The 21,453-nt window shown below is 37.3% G+C and overlaps 1 protein-coding gene across 11 annotated transcripts in view; it reads left to right on the top strand.

Annotated features, from left to right (window-relative positions):
- Nucleotides 1-21,453, top strand: part of LOC131064821 (guanylate kinase 2, chloroplastic/mitochondrial) — a 113,784-nt gene that overhangs the window by 20,377 nt on the left and 71,954 nt on the right. For 3 of the 11 annotated variants that reach the window (XM_057999099.2, XM_057999098.2, XM_057999101.2), the window contains 3 exons: nucleotides 12,117-12,458; nucleotides 12,567-12,756; nucleotides 13,652-14,356. In XM_057999099.2, the coding sequence (XP_057855082.1) occupies nucleotides 13,973-14,356 (384 nt within the window). In that variant the 5' untranslated portion in view covers nucleotides 12,117-12,458; nucleotides 12,567-12,756; nucleotides 13,652-13,972. Of the gene's footprint in view, nucleotides 1-12,007; nucleotides 12,459-12,566; nucleotides 12,757-13,651; nucleotides 14,357-21,453 lie in introns of all 11 variants that reach the window. The other 8 variants (XM_057999095.2, XM_057999094.2, XM_057999097.2 and 5 more) reach the window with 4 other exon arrangements.

The following is a 21,453-nucleotide window of genomic DNA, read 5'->3' as shown; positions in this document are numbered from 1 at the left end:
AATTTCCATGGCCAACTCATTTTGGCGCTCTATGACTGACTTGGGCGTCATTTTGCCATGGTCAAGGAATTTCATCACTTTTTGGATTTCCATGGCACTATGGTTTCAGCGCCCTTCTCCTTGCCTGGGCACTATTTTGCCTTGAGGGAGGAAATTTCACTTTTTAAACTTTTCCACGGCTTCTCTATTTCAGCGCCCATCACTCTCCTTGGGCTCTATTTCTCCTTGGTGAAGGAAATTTATGATTTTGAAGTTTTCCAGAGCTACCTCCATTTGACGCCCTTCTTGCTTCTTGGGCGCCATTTTCATCTGGTCAAGGAATTTGACATTTTTCTCATTCAAACTTTTGTCGATTTTGATCATTTCCGGATCAAGATGTCATTTTGAAGAATTGGAGTGGTTTTCACCAGACTTAGAAGATTTACACTTAGCCACTTTTGATCAAACCTTGCCTACTTTGAACTTCTAGATTTAGAAATGATCATGAAAGCTCAGTCTCCAGTGTTTGCTTGCGAAGAACCTGCCACAAGTAGACTTTTCCAAAAATAGAAAGTGTTTCAAAATGTCAAAGTTAGGGTGAGATAGGACGTAGAGACACTAAAAATAGTAAGTTTGATTTTTGGCAAAATGAGACCAATCTGGGAGGCAGTGAAGTCCCTAAAAAATAGGAACTTTCTAAAACTAGAAAGTTGCTTAGAATTTGCTCAAATTTCACGTGTAGGTTCCTTAGAGGGTCCTAATTCCAAAGCAACACAATTTTTCAAAAACCTTGAAGGAAAACCCTAAAATCTAGGACGGAAGGAAAACCCTAAAACTGACAAAATGAGCCCTAGACCTAGCCAAATTTGCTCAAACGAGCTACAGACTTGATCAAAATGACCCCAAACATTTGCAAACTGAGAGGACTAACGAGACTGTTGTGAAATGACCCCAAAACCAAAACCAAAAGACTGAGAGGGCCTAGAAAAGGGGGGGTCCCCATTTGCAATGGGGCGATGTGTGAAAATGTCACAACAAGTCCCTTCTCTCAATTAAATGTATGGGTCATGTTGATGTGTTTTTATGCACATAACAATACAGAATACATTACCAAGATAATTTACCCTCTCTTGAACAAAATCACCTCAGATGCTAAGAATGAGATCAACTAAAATGATTCCAAGGTTTCTACATGTCAGGCCTTGATGAGTGGGTAAGTTCAGTGGTTGATGTGAATTGCTGTGTTTCACTTGGGGACTTATGCAAATGTTTGGATTATCATGAATGATGCGGAATAGGTGTGCTGACAACTTAAGATTTATCGATATGGCTCTGGATTTACTTCTTACTAAAAAAAGGGGGAAAAAGAATAGGGTTCAGGATATCTATTCTAAGCCTAGGAATGTAGGAAATGATGAATGGATCTAGTGGAATCAAACTAGGCAAGGTCTCACAATTAGGTATTGACACAAGCTTAGTGCAATCGTCTAAGGTATACTTAAAGATTTTCAGGCTATCACCATCAAACGTTGACACCATCCAAGTTGATGCTTGTCAACGGACGCGTAATAGTTGAAGTTATGCTTACTTAAATTCGAGTTGACCACACAAGGCGCACTTACCAGCGGCAAGAGGCTAGTGGTATGGACTAAGGATTCCACACAAATAAATTCAACAAATCTTCCACTCAAACTAACATACATGAAAATAAATTCTAATCTAAATTCTAATCTAACTTGGAGGAATTGAGAACCATGAATGCAAATACAACACTTGAAGAGCAAAATCACCAACAATTGAACAATGATTAGGATTCAAATAGCTGTAGCATATACCAACAATTCTACAAAAACTCTCCCTTACAAATGAGAGACAAGGAGGCATATATAGAGTCTCTTACAAAATGGATGACCCAGATTGATCTAAGATCAATCGCCGAGATCATGCCAACAAAACCCTAGAATTGCCCTAATTAGGGTTACATCAAAAAATGGTGCCACCAACATATGGCCCAATGAAAAGATACCTAGTCATCAAATAGGGAATCTTCTTCCTCCCTGCATCTCTCTCTCTCCTAGCATACTCCAAGAATCTAGCCAATACTGAATCTAATTCCTCCATGGAAATGCTAGGCAAGGTATCCTGCTGTAAATCAATCACGTCTAGTGAATCTGAGCAAGCATTCAAAGTGTTCTCCCATTCTGGCATGAGCTTCTGCGAACTATGAACATGAATCAACAAAGAGACCAAGTCATCTATTTGACTCTTCTTCAAAGAGTCCAATTGGCAAAAATACATAAATTTCATTTTGTCTCTTAATTCGGCTAAGTGTAAACCACTAGCATCACTAACATCAACACCCAATAATTCCTCAATCGAGGCAAGGATCTTCATCTGAATGTCCTGAATTAATCCTTCCATCTCCATACAACTCGACTGGGCGTTCTCATCAGTTGATTTCTTCACGGCTAGTGAACAATACCAGCCATGGACATCGTATTTGTCTCCACTGTGCACAATGTTCTCGCTGACCAAGGTGGAATTAGGAATCTTCTTCAATACCAGGGAGCGTGGAATAGTCTTGTCTTGAATAGGCCGGAATTCTTCCCAAACTCCCTCCAAATACTGGATTTTGAATACAAGCCCTGTTGTCCTATCATATGCATGGACAAACTGAGTAAGGAAATCATCTACCTGCTTTCTTGTGCTTTCAATCCACTTTTCCTCCTCTGAGTGTGTACCTCTCGCTACCTCACAGTGTGAATGTATTCCATGGTCAACTGCAATAGGGGAAATAAGGGTGGAATCTCCATGCCTTGTCCCTGCAATATACTCTCTGAGTCTAATATTTTCTTCTTTGTACCTTTCTTTCTCCGCAACCTCTCTGCCTAACCTTGCATTGATTGTCTGGAGGTTCTCACCAATCTCCTTGAATTTCTGTTTTCTGGATGTACGACCAAGGGCAACTGAAGTGATTTGGAAATCCATAGGAGTAGCAATGTCCACTGTCACGCCTGCAATAGGAACAACAATCTGCACAATCTGCATTCTTGTCTCATCTCTAGCCATGTGTGACAAAATCTCTGCTCTCTTAGGCTCCTTCTCCTTAGCACTCCTAGCTAGGTAGTCATCAATATCATCAATAAGCTGTACCTCTATCATTTGTTTACTTTTTTCCATACTTCTCATCAACCATTCAGGAATAGTGGCCATCTCCATACCATCATCGAGACATATTTCTCGATCAAGTCCTTTCAATGCCGAAATAACATCATCACTATCATCAGGATTATTCCTGGTCCAATCATATACCTCATTTCCCAAGCTAACTTCCAAAAGGACAGTAGGGGATTCTGGCTGATCATTATTCTCATCAGGAGGTGTAGATGTCGTTGTGGCATGGAACTCCTAAATATTCTCTGGTAGTATCACTGTGTTCGAACACTGCTGAATCTCCTTGTTCTGTTCTGTTACTTCAATCACTTCGATTGATGAGACACTAGGAGGGGGTGAAGGAATGATAGTCTTCTGTTTCTTCTTCACCTCCTCAATCTTCTTCCCTCTGGCCTTGACTTCTCCTGATGTGTTCTTCCTTCTCTTGGGAGCTTGACTCTCTTCGTCTGCATGAACCCTGACATCGCTGATAATCCTCTGATCATCCTCGGAAGTAGACTCTTCCGGCTTCATCCTTTCATAAGTGAAGGGAACACCCATGTCAACTAACTTATTCATTTGTATATCCACCCATAGGCGGGAGAAATTCAAGACCTCTCTCATCAATATATTCAGGTCAATCTCTTCTGACTCTGACCAATTAGGCAATAGGATTGCCTTCTTCATTTCACTCTCATACTGTGGATGTGTATGATCTCTATCATCTAATACCTGATCAGGAATGAGGAAAATTCCACACTTCTTCATGAAATCCACTGACATTCTGGACCACATTCTTCTCTTCACTGCTTGCTCGTCCATCAGGTTAGCCCAATAATCTTCTATGTCAATCTTATGAGTGAACTTCTCTCCTTTGATCCTTTCGATGTTCTTGTCTGGATCAAATCTTTCTCTCTTCTTGTATGTAGCAAATCGATAGAATGCAAGCTCCTCACTTGTAGTGCTGGTGGCTATGGCGGATTGGCAAACCTCTGACGTCTTTCCAACTGAAATAGGGAATGTCATTCCTGTCCTGTGCTTCTCTCTCTGGATAACATCTAACTCTAGAAGTTGTCTCACCACTTCCAACAATATCATTCTGTCGGTTGGATACCTAGGAAGTCTGTAGGGTTCAGATTGAAAACCATGAATCCTGAGGTATGTGAAAGTGGGAAACTGTATATACCACAATCCATATTTTTCTATTAACTCTGTTGCCTCCTTGGACAATCTTCTGTGGATTCCGCCTTGCAGCATCCGTGTGATGTACATAGTGAATGCATCATTCACTCTCTTATAGTCTTCAATTCTATGCATGCGTAGCTGGGGGTAGCATTCATAACTCTTGAATTGTCCTTGCCCATTCCCGACTTCACCTTTGCATATTAATCCTCTGTATGAAACAAATTGTGCAAGCAGGTACACTAGGTAAGAAGTCATGGCGAATGACTTGGATCGCTCTACATTCCTCAGCTGAAAATCCAGATTGTCACTTATAATCTTGGACCAATTCACTAGTGTTCCTCTAAGACAATCCTGAATGAAGTAGAACATCCATCCATCAAATATTGCTCCCTGCGGCATCCCCATCACTCTGTTGAGTAGGAATATCAAATCACTATATTCCTTTTTAAAATCTATGCACGAGTGTCTTGGGAGCCTTGGAATGATGAGACCTAGGCTCAATCATCCACTCTTTGTTAATTAAATTCTTGCATACACCAATCTTCTTCGTGTATCTTTCTACATAATCCTCCTTGGTCACATCCTTCATGTCCGTTCCGCATGGAATTCCGAACACCTCTGCAATAGCATCCTCAGCAAGGTAGGCGATGAGAACGCCCTTAGGACTCTTGATCATTCTTGTGAGCGGATCGTAACATCGTGCACATTCCAGGATAAGCTCATTGCGCTGTATGGACTGTGGAAATCCAATGGCATGGAAAATGCCACTCTTCATAATATTCGCATATGCTGGGGAAGGAACTTGATCTCTGACTCCGAACATCCGACGCTGCATCTGGTCGAAGTCCAGGAAATGCATGTTTGTATCAGCGATCTCCTTCCATTTGGATGAAATCTTAAGCTTTGGATAAAATCAAGTCTCCAACATCTTCAATAGTTCTTTCCTTTCCTTATATCCCGACTTTGACATCGCACCTGTACGAAGCTCGAAGTTAGACTTAGGAAAATAATATTCGTAATAAAATTCCTGACTTTCTAAAGATTTTAGCTTATTAGAGCATGGAGTCAGGAAAATAATCCATACACTTGGTAAATTTTAGCAATTAAGTTCAAAGTGTGACAATACTAAAGCATGGAAGCCTTCCATAAAATTCATTGAATACCTCCTTATGCTTAGAAAATATGCAAGCTAAAATGCAAAGGAGTATACCGGATAAATGATGACTAAGGAAAGGTGTGAAAGGTTTGTGTTTTCACACAATGAATGTTTGAAGACACCTTCCGCAGTCAACAATGGAGGTCAACAATTCTGAAGACAACCTGAAAATCAGACTTTTAAAACATGTTGTAATCTTTAAAAATGTGCATAAACTTGATAAAAAATAGTTTTAATGATCAAAACAATCATATTCAAGAATGTAAGTATGGCTGGTAAAAAATTAATTTCTAAGGACAAGTCTGAAAATTGGATACTTCAGACTTACCAGCACCTTGCAAAGTAGTCAAAAATCCTTGAAAATGATGAAAAATGGCTAAGGAATCATCTCCAAGCAAAATCGCCAAAAATGGTTAGGTGGCTGGAAATGAAACTTTCTGAAGACAACCGCCTAACAATGGAGTTTTCAGACCTGCAACAGCGATAAAATGCACAGAAAACTCCATAAAACACCTCCAAATGCAAAATGCCTAAGTTGGAATTGGCTGGGCAATAAAAACTTAAGTCTGAAAATTAATGGCAGCCATTAATGGAGGTCAAAATCTGAAGCAAACCTCACATTTGAAGTGAATCAGCAGCCTGGAAATGATAGCAACCACCAAGAATGCATGAAAATCACCAAAATATGGCACCAAATCACCTTTAAAGCAAAATCAAAATTTTCCAGCTATGGCGTTGAACTAAAAATCTGAAAATGTTGACAATGGCAGCCTTGATCTGTAGCAATGGAGGTCTGAACATCAATCAAAATGGTGGAGGAAAAATCCCCTAAGTCTCCAAACATGAAATTGCCAATTCTCACCAAAAAATGCCAAAGTTTGAAAAAAATAGCCAAACTTAGCAAAATCGAAATTCTGAAACTGGTCTTTAATGGCAGCCAAGGGGAATAGATCAGCAAGCTGGAAAAAATGGAGGATAATAAATCCTCAATCCCACACTTCACAAAAACGCCTTGCTAAAAGTTCGCCCAACTTGGAGAAAAATTGCTTTCATGGAGACACCTGGCAGAAATAATAATAAAATAATGCTAAGTTTCCTCTCATATACATGCTTTCACCTCTCACTTTCACCACACAAGCAATGTGGGATAAAACACTTGTATAAATACTTGCTTGGTGAAAACCTAACTTGCTTCTAGAAGGTTCAAATATTAAATGATTATTGCAAGTTATTAAATTTCGCTTTTAAATTTTAAATAATCATTAATAATTATTTAAAAGCAATTAAATGGGGCTTATTTATTAAAATATTGCAATTTAAATCAAAATTAAGCCTCCAGGGGAAAATCGATATAGGTTGGGATTGAAAAATCCCTTTAAAAATCATTTAAATCGTCAAAAATTCCCCATAAGGGAAAATCGATACATGCTTGGACAAAAATCCATGCAAAACTTTATCAAAATGCACACAAAAACCTCCCAGGGGAAAATCGATATGAGCTTGGACAAGAATCCAGACAAAAATACACTCTATTTGCAAAAAGTCACCCCCAAGGGAAATTCGATATTAGTTTGGATTGAAAAATCCACACTCCAAACTCACTTAACTTGGAAAAAACCTCCCTGGTGGAATTTTGACCTCAGTCTGGATGAGAATCCGGACTCAAAACTCTTCAAAATATTCCCAGTGGAAAATCGTTCCTTGTCTGGATGAAAATCCAGACAAAAATCCGCACTTAGTTGTCACAAAAATCCTGGTGGAAAATCGATCGAGGCATGGAATCATCCTTAACGTTGTCTGCACTTCAGTCCGTACTCCAGTCCGCACTCCTGGTGGAAAATCGATGGCAGTCTGGATAAATCCTGACACTTAAGTCAAGTTTTAGCACTTCCAGGGGAAAATCGATCCAGGTATGGATAAACAGTGGGGGAAAATAGTAGCTAGTATGGATTTCAGGGGAAACCCATGTGTAGTATGGAATTTGAGTGGGGGAATGGGTTGGGTAGTCTGGAATATGAGGCGAAAAGCACCTCTAGCATGGAATTTGACCCTTTAACCCTTTAACCCTTGGAATATGAATTTCCCTTAAGATTTTATCATTTTAACCACTCAAAATCACTTAGAAACATTAAATTTAGACTGGACTTAGGCAAATTTTCCAAAAATATGAGCGAAACGCTAGGAAAATATTGGAATAAAGTGCAAAATCAATTTAAATAATACCTTAGGAGCGAGAAAACAACTCCAAAAGGTCTGTAAATACCTTGGCACTTTAAAATCACTGATGCGCGTGTTTAAAAACACGTTAACGCTCAATAGGTCTTACACTTAGACAAAACTTAGGATCATTAAAATATCAATGTTTTACAACTTGATTCTATAACTTCAAAAAACCTAGACGACACTAGGCATGATCAAAACTCCGAGACTCGGGCACGGGAAACGCAAAATTGCACACTAAGCAGCCCAAAACCCTAACCTAACAACGCAGAAAGCCGACAAAGAGGGGGTCCCCGTTAGCAATGGGGCGATGTGTGAAAAGGTCATAACAGGTCAATAGACCTTCCCTCCTTCCATAGCGATGTTTGCAACCTCCACGAACATTCGATTAGCAGATATTGAGATAGATGTTGGTGAACTATTTACTATTATTGGGCGTTATCCCCCCATGGCTTCACAAACTACTTCTAATCAAATTCATTGGCCAAGCATAGGAGTGGTTTTGATGCTTCATTGGCAGTCGCCTACCCATGACTCATCTCTGTTGATGGTATGTACTAACACTTAGGCATCTCCAACACAAACCCATTTATTGCTGCATTGAATCAAATTGCCAGCAAATAAGAGAAAACTCAAAAAACATTATTGACGCCAAAGTATATTGTAGTGAAGAGGAAAAGAAAGTAAAAAAAAAATGATTTTCCTTCAATAACTGGTAAATTTTTGTCGATTTTGCTAGGATTCTTAAAAATTTGGTTGGATTCAATGAGCTTGACTCAACAACTTTGCAGTTGATTCGGGATATAAATATAATATTTTGACACATTAGGGAAAATACTTCCCACTTGTTTATCAGAAATTTTACTTAAAAACCAAAGAAACAATGGGGTATCTCAATAAATAAACCTTCAACACATGGGCCTGATCCTTGTGACCGAGTTTAAACAGGCTGAAATGAAGTAGAACTGATCAATGCTGTAGATGTAGCAATCTATGATGAAATTTCAAATGTGGTGACAGCATTTGCATTTTAGTCTATTTTGATCACTGGTTTCTATCAATTACATATTCATCATCACAGCAAATTACATCCACACAAGTATAGAAGTTGTTTCGTTAAAGCTTAACTATATAATAGCACACCATTTTGTTTAAGCTGTGTTTTGTAACTCAGTGTTGGAGTTGTATAAACTTTTATGGACACAGCAAGATGCTGCAAAAGGAAACAAAAAAAGTGCCAGTCCTATCATTAATATTACTACCATACCAAGGTGAAAGTATGCCAAGATTTATTTTCAAATTTTACAACTATACATCTTGCACTTTAATTACCATTCCACTCAACAAATCCACCAGAAAGCTGATGAGAAATGGTGCTCCTTATGCCACAAAAATCATATAGAGACCCTAGAAGCTGCTGATAGTGACCTTCTAGACCAGCACGTCTTTATTTGATGCAATGAAATGAAGAGACATTCCACACAAAATTTTCTTGCTGCAGTTCTAGTCCTTTATTTAAGCTGCCTTTTCAACAAGCTTATTTGTGCATAGTCCATCACTGATCACAGTCCGTGAGACTCTACTGATAGATCAATTTTTTTGGACAGTTTAAACCTCATTTAGAACATTCTGTGCATGGCTATGTTAACAAAGGGCTTGGACATCTTTAAACAAATGCTATTAGCAGATGTACAGTGCATCTGCATCTGCCCTGTGTAAGTAAAAAGTTGTACACTGTTCTCCTAAAGTTGCATTTGCAATCTTCTTTGCATTATGGGTTATAGTAAGGGTGCCTGCAAATAGATGTTAAATATCACTGCTTGGTGCACAAACATATTTATGAGCAGTCTTATCAGTGTAGGTACAATTATAATGGTAGATTAAAACACTTCAATTTTTTTTGATTGCTCAGATCCAAGACCCTCCATTTGCAAGGCTTATATTTTGGCACATTCTAGGAAGATACCTGAAAGGGTTACTAAATTTAGATTTACACCTGCTTATTTTTTTTTGATCAGTAAATATGTCTTTATATTGATTATCAAAAAGGATTTAGATATTATGTTCAAGTCTGGAATTCCATCAAAAACAGCCAACATCTGCAAATCTAGATCTAGAAGCCCGTATGTTACATATTCTTACTATCAAAATGGGCTTTAGTTCTCTATACATAACATTATCATATAAACAGAAATTAACACAAAGGAACCCATTCACTGCTCACTGCTCCACTACGCGCTTCCCGTGATCCTCAGCTACCTTTGCACCTGCCATTAAGTTGGGAGCCACACCCTGGGCTTGCACAACTGAAGAAGAGCCTTCCAACAGACAGCAGCGTCGCTTCGAACTGACATAACCAAATGGCATACTTTGCGCTTCCTCTCGGGGATAGTGGATGCCTCCATCTGTTCTTGGTTGTCTTCTTTTGGAAACCACTTCACAATTTCTTCCCTCACCAATTGGGCTTCCCTGGCTTTCAAGAACTCCTTTACCCCTTGCAGGCCAATTTGTGTCGAAGCACGCCTAACTTCCTTTTTTCCATTAGCACTCCACAACAGGAAAGGTCAGAGAGGTGGTAAGAATTCCCCAACGTGGAGCCAATCTCCACCTGGATACAAAGCCTTCACCTTGCTGCGTGATCCCTATGAGATTTGCCAGCCCCCAACACCAGTCATCTTTCACACATGAATGCATCAACCAAAATATCGACTCCTTCGATTCGAACTCAAGACACTAGGCTAAGAATAGTGAGGCGATGTCGATGTTGTTAGTTCGATATCGATATTCATCTTTTAGATATTCGTCACCCAGGACGATTTTCACCCTTGTTAGGAAGGTCGCCTCTGAGAATTTGAATACATGGGACAAGCTCTCATCCAAGATTCTTCCCCAGAAAGCCACCATAGGTTTAGTGGTCTGGAGAGAGAAGTTAGCCTGCATTGTGACAACCTATAACACTCAACAAATGAGAAGCTTCACCAGCACACCTTCTTTCCTTAGTGCTAAATTTACAATGACAAACTATCCATCCACCTCAGAAATTAAATCCCTCGCCTATGTGTCCCATGCCATGCAATAAATTCATCTGGGACTTCTCACGCCACTTCTTCGCTATAAGTGTACAAAATATTCGTTGGGAATAGAAACATGCTTTTTTGCAAGTAAGAGATCTGCAGTTAAGTGATCCTTTCACAGGGAAATCATATCCACCAACCACCCACTTTCAATTCTTCTTGGCTGCGCTTCTACTCGCCACCACCTCAGCCAGTCCGTGCATACCATGGTCTGTAATTTGGTTTTGAGTTCCCCCTGATGTCCTTTCGCATGATGAAAAGGACCTATCTCATCCCAAGCATGCCAAGCAATAGATGCATACCACTTGAAAGAGCCATCACCGCCATTAAATTCAACCAATACCGGCTAACATCCGCTCCCATAACGGATAATTACTATACGTTCAGATTCAAATTCTTAATCTAGTCATCCCACATCCTGCAACATGTCAGAGTTTATCAAGACCATTTAACCTCGCCAACTTGGAGGGAAAATGCCAAGTTGGCTTGAAAGTTGGATTCCATATTACCCTCCCTAAGCACATGAGACACATTAAATTTACTGAAGTTAGATAATAGTCGTTTAATAAGTTGGATGATTTCATCAATCTTCCAATTTTTGGCATAGCCTTTTGTTATTGCATTCACCATGATCTATGAGTCTCCTTCCAAATGGAGATTGTCCATATTCAACATTCTAGCCATACTAATAGCCAGGAAGTTAGCTTGTGCTTGTGCTTCATTGTTGGTGCCCCAACCTAACCTTTGACTACAACAAGCTATAGTACATCCCTTGCAATCTTTTGCCACACAACCTGCACCTGTTGGTCCTAGGTCCCCTCTTGCAGCACCATCAAAGTTTACTTGATCCAGTCTTGTTCTGGCGGAGTTCATTCTATGATCCTGCTTTCAGTATGTGAAGGATGAACTCTTTTAGGCCCATTAACAGGCATTTACACCTGCTTGTTGCTATATTGTCAATGTTTGATTTTAATGCTTGCAAATAGTTGTATATTAATGCTGCCTACTTTTAGGAGTTTGGTTATTGGATGAAGTATTCCTTGTCTAATCTGACCTTGTTTTGCTTATTTGAACTCCAAGGAATATTGTCAAACACTTTGCATACAATATTTGTACTTGCTGTTTTGACTTCAGTTTGGTTTGCAATAACTTTTGATGCATGTAAATGAAGTTTAAAGGCTTGCAATGATCATTAAGTTGAATAACTAAGATGTAAATGCTATTCTTTTTTGTATTTCAGTTGCATACTTATGGCCTACACATGAAGAATATACACCTACAGCAGCCAGACATTACTACAAACAGTTACCATGCAAACTAATGACTGAAATCTTTAATCATGGCTACAGCTATCCTATAGCAGCGACCCTTTCAATGCAAAATGACCAATTGATTGATGCAAAACATGCTGAAGAACCTGGAAGTCATATGCCGATGGTATTGAAGTTGAGATGGCGAACTTATTCCACAATGGCCAGCAATTATGAAGCCCTCTAGATGCTAAATCAACCCTTCCAAGGCTGCTGCCCCTGTTCTGGAAATGCAGACCAAAATGTTATCAAACTCCCTCTTTAATATAGCCGCCACAAATGGTGATGAAAAGTCTCAAAGAAGCAAGGTGATTCTGTCTTAAGGAAATACGTCTTGGCTTAGACAATACAGCTGGCTGCAAACAGTACGGCCTCTTGAAAGTGAGCAGCATTTAATTAATGTAGCTTCAATATTATTCTCAAGTTTGCAAATGAAAACCCTACAATAATTTGCTCAAACACTGAATAAAACTCCTCCTTAATGCACAGATTGAACCTCTGGATGAAGTCCACGATCAAGCAATGATTCAGCTGATAGTTTCACAGCCTTAAGATTGCTAAACACTGAAGAGGTTACGTTCACCAATGTTGGATATGGCAGAAAACCCTTGTCTTCTTCCACAATTCATGAATGAAGAATTAACAAATGCTCAGTCATAAGGAATTCGATCTTCTCTTGGTAATTTATATATTTCTCATGAAAGGGGGTCGATTTGCCTCTAAAAAGCACCTTTTTTATTATTTAATAACATCACCAAATTTGCTCTTTATTAATAATTAATATCCTCCTTGGTCTTGGTGCCTAAATAATTAAATAACATGGCCCCCTTTTAATGATGAATTGACCCCTCAATTTAAAGTGCAAATAATTTTTTTATAATATGCCTTTAATGATTAATTATTTATTAATAATTAAAATAACATAACTGCATAAATACTCATTATTTCTCGATTCTGTATGAACCAGGCAGTCAACCACTGCATCCATTGCACATTCAACTGCCTTACTAAAAATAGTAAGGGTCCCTCTCAAACAACCACTGTCTTACTATAAATAGTAAGTTTGTCAAACTGAACCAAACGAAGAGAAATCCTGAACACATCTGACCTCCAGAATGGGAATAAGCCTCCTGCACTGCCAACTGGGACCCTCTAATCGTCAGTCTAATCCAATAATAGGCTAATCCAATCATAAACCATATCATCCCAAAAAGGGGACATTACATTGGATATGCCATGAATCTAAATAACTTTGCCTATTTTCAAAAGTAAGTGTAAGGATTGAGGAAGCCATGAATTTAAATAATTGTGCTTATGTGGAAGTAACATGGAGTTCTCCAGCGTAGATGTTTCGACCTTTTTGTGTTGTGTTGGGTTTTCATGATTACAAATGGATTTTAAATACTAATTTCCTATTCTTAAAAGCTTGCAATATAAAACTTTTAACGCATACAATTTAGGGTTTTCAAAGAACAGTTCTTTGCAAATTTTTTTAGGCATAGTATTTGTCGATGGGTTTTTGATTAAGTAGTCATTATGCATGTATTACCACTCTTTTTGTTTTGTATTTACAGGTTGTGGATTTGAATTTGACTGCAAATTAGCTCATGAGGCTTGGCTGTAGCGGCATCTTTCCAAATATTACTGTGCATGGCTGTAAAAGCATAAGATCTATATCAATTTGGAGTGAGTTAGATCAGGGCAGGTGTTTTTATTTATAGAGCTTCAACTTTAACATCGAATATTCTATTGCGTAGGGCATGAAAAATACTTAAATGCATGTAAGAAGTAATCACCTCTAATGCAAGTAAAGGTGCACATGCAAGAAGAGAGTAGAAGAGTGAAATTGATAAGATAAATGCATGGGATAATGTTACAAGTTGGATAATTTCGGAATGACCTGCACATTGGGCCGTTGTATCAGTTGGGCCACAAGGAAACCTATCATAGCCAATATTGTTGGCAAACAAAATATTTGTGTGGATTGGATTTCCCTTAGAAGGAAATTGCCCTCATCAAACAATTTAGACAACACTCTAACACTGAAGCATTATCACAATAACCCTAAATGGAACAGCAAGGGGCTGCCAAGGTTTCAACAGAGAAACACAAGGGAGTGGTTTGTCTCATGGTTTAATGCTACTCAAGGCTATTGTTCCATTTCTACTTATTGTTGTTTAGAAACTAGTTACTACCCAATTGAAGAGGATACAGAAACTTCTTTTCAAATCATGGATGAAATAAGTGATGAAGATGGTTTTAAGGATCAATCTAATCAGGTAAATTCTCTCCCTGATTTACTTCGGTTATTTGTTTTTTATTGTTTTCAGTAGGAGCATATTCCTTTAAGTTTATATGTGAGATTTTCCCCCTTTTTCAAAGCTATCCAGCATTGGGAGTGGGGATATGTTTTCTTAGCAAATGGAAGACTCTACCTAATGGGCAGCAGTTGATATAATCTAACAGAAGGGAAAACCCATTTCATATATCAGACCAAAACCAGTTCATATTTCAAATTGGTAGAAAGACTCACTAACTGAGTTCTGATATTTTGCAGCCTATTGTTGTTGTGAAAGATATTTTCCTTAAAAACATTTTCAGCATGCATTTTATCAAATTTCTTTGTGATTTCTTGCACCCATGAAGTTAGTTACATATGACACCTGGAATTATCTGCTTAAATCTCAATTTAAGGCATTCTTATATTTTGTGAGATTTTAAAACCAGGAGTAGCAAAGCCAACCACAATGATCAATTTTGCATGAGTTGCATATGGTAAAGTTGCCCACAATGACCAATTTTCAGTCGTCATTTCTTTTAGGATCCTTATCTCTTTGGAACGCACAGAGAATACAAGTAACTCTATGTGATGTTATCTCCAGAGTGGAAGAGAATGTTAAGACAGATATCTGACATTTAAATTTTACACACACTAGTATTCGCCATTTAAGTTTTACACACTCCAGTATTTGTCATTTATATGGTAAATAACAATGTGTTAGATGGTTTATGAATTTGTAAAATTGGGGAATGCTAAACTGCAATCCAAAATCTTAATGTGTTTAATGTGGCAAAACAAATCTACTTTATGATGTAATTCTTATTAACTACATCGGTGTGTATGCTAACTTATATATGATAAGCTTTGTACCTTTTTGAGCATTCATCACCTTATAGCATATTCTAACTAATGAGTTAATGTTGTATATTCTAGCTAATTATGCTGAGAGGTGTAATTACAGTGGCAGCAAGAGGTGGAGTTTAGGGCATGAGTGTGTTAACAAAAACTATTAAAGAGTGAACATACTAACTCTACAAAATATTTGTGCATGGTTATTTTCATTTACCTATAATGAATAACATAATTTTAATGAAATAACTTTAGTAAATAAAATAGTAAAGAGGTATGCACTTTAATAAATAACATAGTAAATATATAAAAATACTAATACTCTTAAAATAATATAATAATTATATGATCAAATATCTAATCAATAATTTATTTTGAAATTAACATTTTAAAATTTTAAAAAATAAATTATATATTAAATAAAATAACAATTTAATATTTTAGTTATTTTAAATATATTTTAGGACATAGTATAAGCAGATTTTATGTATTTTACAAATACAAAAATAAGTTAATATAAATATTTATCATTCTTCTTAATAAAATAAAAATCAAACAAAAAATATATAATAATAATAAATTATTAAGTTTTATAATTTGATTTCAAAGTGCTTTTTCTATTATGTAATAAAATAATCGCTAAATAATGGCTCAACATATTATCTTATATAAGTGTTTTTGAAAATAAAATAATTTCTTAATCTAAAGTAAAATAATATAGCTCTTAAATAAACAAAATTATAGATGTGTTCATGTTTGTATAAACTACGAAGTATATAAAGATTATTTAGAAATACAGCAAATAATATTTGAAATTTCAAAATCTTCATAGAAAGTCATAACGAACTGGTTTCTAATTATTTGCGAGTAGTCTATAGTTTGATACATCACTAATAAAAAATCTAAAATCTTAATTGTTGGCTTATTTTTATAATCTTTTCTCAATACAATTAAAATTGAATCTTCATTAATAATAAATTATTAATAACATATATTTTTAAAAAGCTGTTTGTTGAATAAATCAAATAAAATTAGTATACCTATCTTTAGAAAAATCTATGTAAAAGATGATATTGTTCCGAGTGTCTAATTTGAGTGGAATAGAAGTCAGAGATATGTGGCCTTGGTTAGTGTTATTGTTTTAAGGCAACACACAACCATTTTGGCAATAAAATTTCATTTATGAATATAATAGAATAGGACAAAAATGCATGTTTCGAGCTCTTGATCAAATCTGAAGTAGATATCTATAATATCATTCATACCCTCTTATTTGAAGTGTTCTATCGGCATGCATCCCTCTCCCCTCACTTCCTGCATCCCCAATTGTTTTTGAGATAAGGGGGACATCCCTAGAACATTGCTGTAAAACGTGGACATCCCTAATTATTGGGAATGCCAAGGTACAGCCAGGGTGATTCCATAACATCTTGATTGTATTGAAAATAGCCTAAAACTTAATTAAGTTAAAAAGACAATTAAAAGAAAACAAAAAAATCAACAAAAAACATGTTACTTGTTTGGAATTCAGGATTATTATTGCCAAGCACAGTTTGTGCCAAAATTAAGGGTTAGGCACCCACCATTGAAAAACACCTGTGTTGAATCTCAGCTGCTTTGTTGAGCAACCATTTCCTTGGTTGACTACTTTCTCAATGAACTCTTTCTGAAATGCATGTGTTGTTGAATCTCATCAGCTTTTTTGGGTAATCCTCTCAGATTTTATAATAACGAACTTACACTACAATCTTGTTGGGAATACTTAAACTTGGAAAGAAAAACATAAGATCCCTAAATGGTTATGTAATGTTCCCTTTTTGAAATAGGATTTAATAATAAATAATAATAATAAATTAAAATATAATATAATTATAAAATATAAATTTAATTAAGTTTAATGAATGGTCAAAGGGCATGAAATAAAGAGTTATGACTATTGGAGGATTAAGGGTATAAAAGGAATGAACCAATTATCAACTTGGAAAGGAATGGAGAAAAATATAAGTGACTGGGGAAATATAAAATAAATAATTATTTTCGAAAGACAGCAATTAATGATGAATAGTTGTGACTCTTTCAAAGGGTAGAGTTGATGTGTTTTTTATTCACTTTATACATAGAATAAAATACTGAGGTATCTTATCCTCTCTTGAACAAAATCCTCTCAAATGTTGAACTAAGTGATCAATTGAGATGACCCCAAGGTTCCAAATGTCAGGTCTTGACGTGTGGATAAGCTCAATGCTTGATGTGTTTGCTGGTAATCCAAGGGGAGTTACGTAGTTGTTCTTAGGGGATGAATCTTTCAAACACAAGGGATACTCTATGAGTCTACTCTATGCTTTAGAATGATATGCAATGAGGCTCTTAAATCACTACTTCTAATGAATGATTGGAAAAAGTGCAAAGGGATTAAGGGTTGAGGAAGGCTAAACTAAAGCTAAGAATGCAAGGACAATGGATGATCTTTAGTGAAATTCAACTAAGCTTTGCTTTGACATGCAAGGAACAACTACACAAAGCTAGTGCGATCTTCTAAGGTAAGCATGCGATATTCAAATCACCACCAACAACATAGACACCATCAATGAGATGCATATCAATGGGCAAGTAGCAATCGAAGTTAAGGTTGGACAAAAGAGTTTAGTTGACTACACAAGGCACAATCAGCAAAATACTAGTAGTATGAACGTACAAATTTCAACAATGTTCTTTCACTCATCTAAAACACTCAAGCAAATGTACTCTATATTTTTTTTAGTTCATCTTTTAAAAAGGATGAAGAAACATGCAAATACTCCAAACACAATAAGTCACCAACACTTAAATGATTTTATTATCTCTGGCAGCATCAAAGCAATAATTCTTCAAATTCTCTTCTAATGATCCTTTACGAATGAAATGAGTTGCACTTATATAGTGCTCTCAATACAAATGAGTGGCCAAGATTGATCTAAAATCAAGGGCTGAGATTATGCCGCCTAAACCCTAATTAGGGTTTGTTACATCAAAATACCTAATTATTTCATATCACTAAAAATCAGCCAATGAGAAAGTAACAAGTTTTTGGCACAAATTACGAGGAAGAATCCTTCAATGAGAAAAATCAACTCCACATGGGGTCATAACAAACATTCATCTAGAAGTTTGTTCCCCTTATCTCTTTCTCTACAAGCATATTCAACGAATCTGGACATTATGCCCTCTAGCTCATCCATTAGGACACTTGGCATGATCTTCAACTAATCCTCCATGTACTCTAACTCAGCTGAGGATGAGATGAAAATCCTCTCCCACTCAGGCCCCAAGTCGCTGATTTTGCCTACAAGTGTCATGAATGACTGAACGTCTTCTAGCTGCTTATTTGTAAGTGATTTGGCTGTCCCGAAGAAGATACTTCTTACTCTCCCTGTCATCTAGTCAACAACTATGTCTACTTCTTCTTTCATCTCCATCCCAAGTATTGTTTCAACTACTGCTACAATTCTATCATGTATCACCTTGGTCATCTCTTCTACTCGGTTGCAGCCATTGTTGATACCCTCGAACATATCTCTTCTCAAATTGAGTGTGCTATACCATCTACGAAACTTATATGACTACCCTTCCTTCACTACTCCAACATTCATCAAGGTTTGCCTGGGAATATCCATCAATACTTGAAGCTTTGGAATTGTGAAATTTCTAGTGTAAACAAAGACATCATAGGAAGCCATGAGAACCTGAGTCCTATCAAGGATGGCTGAAACCGTGTCAAATACATGTGCTAACTCTCCCACGAACCCATTTGGTTTTGTGGAGGTATCATCAATCCAACCCTTCACTATGTGAGAAGTAGTTCTCATATCTTCCAAATCATCAACTGAATCTTGTTGTAGTGATGATGGAGGCATGCTTGAAGGGTCAGCCTATCTTATTGTATTCTTGAGTTGCTGCACATAATTCCTTAAGGTGAACTTGGGATATTGAATGAAACGAGCAACGGGTATGAAACAGGCACCGTACCTTTGATGAATGCCACCTTGCAATGTTCTCACTATGTGCATGGAGAAGGCATCCTTCACTCTCCTGAAGTGTTCCTTGTTGTGGAAATGCAGCTACATGTAGCACTCACACACTCTTGTTTCTACTTCTCTATTTCCAATTGGGCCTCTATACATCAGTCCTTTGTATTCATAAGCTCGTGCAAGTGAGTAGATGATGTAGGAACTCATGTAGAACTGCTTGGTGCGTTCTAGTCTTTTCAGCTGTAGATCAATGTTATTGCTTATGATCCTTGCCCAATTGATCTTCTCTCCGCTTGCTGTCACTGCCTCTATGTAGTAGAACATCCAATTTTCAAACTGAGAAGCATGAGGGCTTCCCATGAGTTTGTTGAGCAAGGTGATCAAATCACCATACTCCTCCTTGAAGTCAATTTGGTGAAGCTTGTTGGGCATTTTGGAGAGACCAGGCCTAGCCTTTGACATCCAGTACTTATTGATGATGCCTAAGCATTTGTCAAGGTCGTCCTCAAAGATTGCCAATGCTCCTTGTTTATTCTTATATATCATGTCTTTGTGCTCAGGTATGTTGAATGCCTCGCTGATGGCAGCTTCTAATAAGAATGCTAGGACTTTGTCGTCAGGTGCCACTATTTGTCTTGTGTTGGCATTGTAGTGTTTAGCACATTCAACAATTAGTTCGTTTCACTAGATAGCTGGAGCAAAGCAAGCTGCTTGCACGATTCCACTCTCAATTATCTTCTTTGATATTCCGGAAGGTCTGCTCTTGTAGAGAGGGCCTTGAAACTTCCTCATGTCGATCTTGCCCAAGTTGGTATCTCCAACGTTTTCCCATAGTGATGTGATCCTCGACTTAGGTAGCACTCCCTTTGAATCCTCGTTGATGAGGGTTTGCCTTGGAATTTTTCCTGCTCTCGGGGCTGCCATGCTCTACTTGTGAGAATTGCCTACGTTAGGGTTTTGATAGAACATTAATGCATAGGCTTGAAAATTGATAATTAGGATAGCATTTTCACCTTGAAAGCTTGAAAATCAATAAAATCTCAATAAATTTGCTTAAACACTAGGTTGCAACTTAAAACCGTAACCTTCTTGAAATTTAGATCTTGCTTGAAAATGATCACAAAATTGCTACAAATTTCAATCGGAACACAGGAATCAGCAAATTAAGGGTTTGAAAACAAGTAATGTTGAAAGGAATTTTTATAATTGAAAACCTTCAAACCTTGATCTGTGACTGCACCAGAACACAATTGGACCTGATTCTGATAGAAAATGCTTCAAAAATCATCTAACTCAAACCTGATATGATTGTTAATGAATGTCTGCAATGCTGTTATTTAAAATCTGCCTTTCAATGTTGCACAATTCACTTCAATACTGGCTAGAGGTTGCTGTGGCAATCCTTAAATTTGTTGTTTTAAGGAGGTTTGCTGATTAAAACCACAAAAATTCGCTTCCCTTAAAATATTGCAGGCTTGATGATCGCTGATGTAAGGGATGATTTCACTGTTGCAAGGATGGAGTTCGCTGATCAGTAAAGAAATCTCTATTCAATAATGACAAATTCGCTGTTCAATAAGGAATCGCTTTTGAGTTGATGATCAAATGGAATGATTATCAACTCTTTCATATAGGCTCTGGCTCAAAAGGTAGGACCTTTGATATTTTGTCTCCCAATGTAGCCGACTTATCATCTCTTTATTTTCATTTAATGCTTTGCAATTTTGAATCCCAATGTAGCTGACCTGCCTTTTTTTTCTTTTTAACTTTGAATTGAGATGGTTACCTTAGTGCCGACTCATCTTGTTTTTGGCGCTTAACACATGTCATTTTACCACCTCTAGCCGTGGATTTGGAGGTGAACCGGAAATGTTCTGGGAAGGCCGGTGCTTTTAGAGGCCAAGTGGAAATGCCTTGAAGCTGGCCATGGATTTGGGGGTGCACTAGAAATAACTCATGATGGTCGGGGTTTTAGAGAGCAAGTGGAAGTCCTCTAGGGGTGGCTGGGCTTTTGGCCATCAAGTGACAATGGTGGCTTCTCTCCTTAATCGCCTTCATTTCTTTTTCATCCTTGGTCATTTGCCTGATCAATTATTCAAATCATTCCTATCTTTTTCATTAAGGCAATCTTATCATCACTCCAGGCATTCAGAAAGCAGTGTTTTGATTCATTATTGCACTTCCTAGGCCAGGCATTTTGGTATGAAGCTGAAGTAGACTCAAGATGGTCGGGGATTTA

This window comes from Cryptomeria japonica, chromosome 10 (assembly GCF_030272615.1).
Source record: "Cryptomeria japonica chromosome 10, Sugi_1.0, whole genome shotgun sequence".
NCBI lineage: Eukaryota > Viridiplantae > Streptophyta > Pinopsida > Cupressales > Cupressaceae > Cryptomeria > Cryptomeria japonica.
This window is presented reverse-complemented; position numbering and strand designations above follow the sequence as displayed.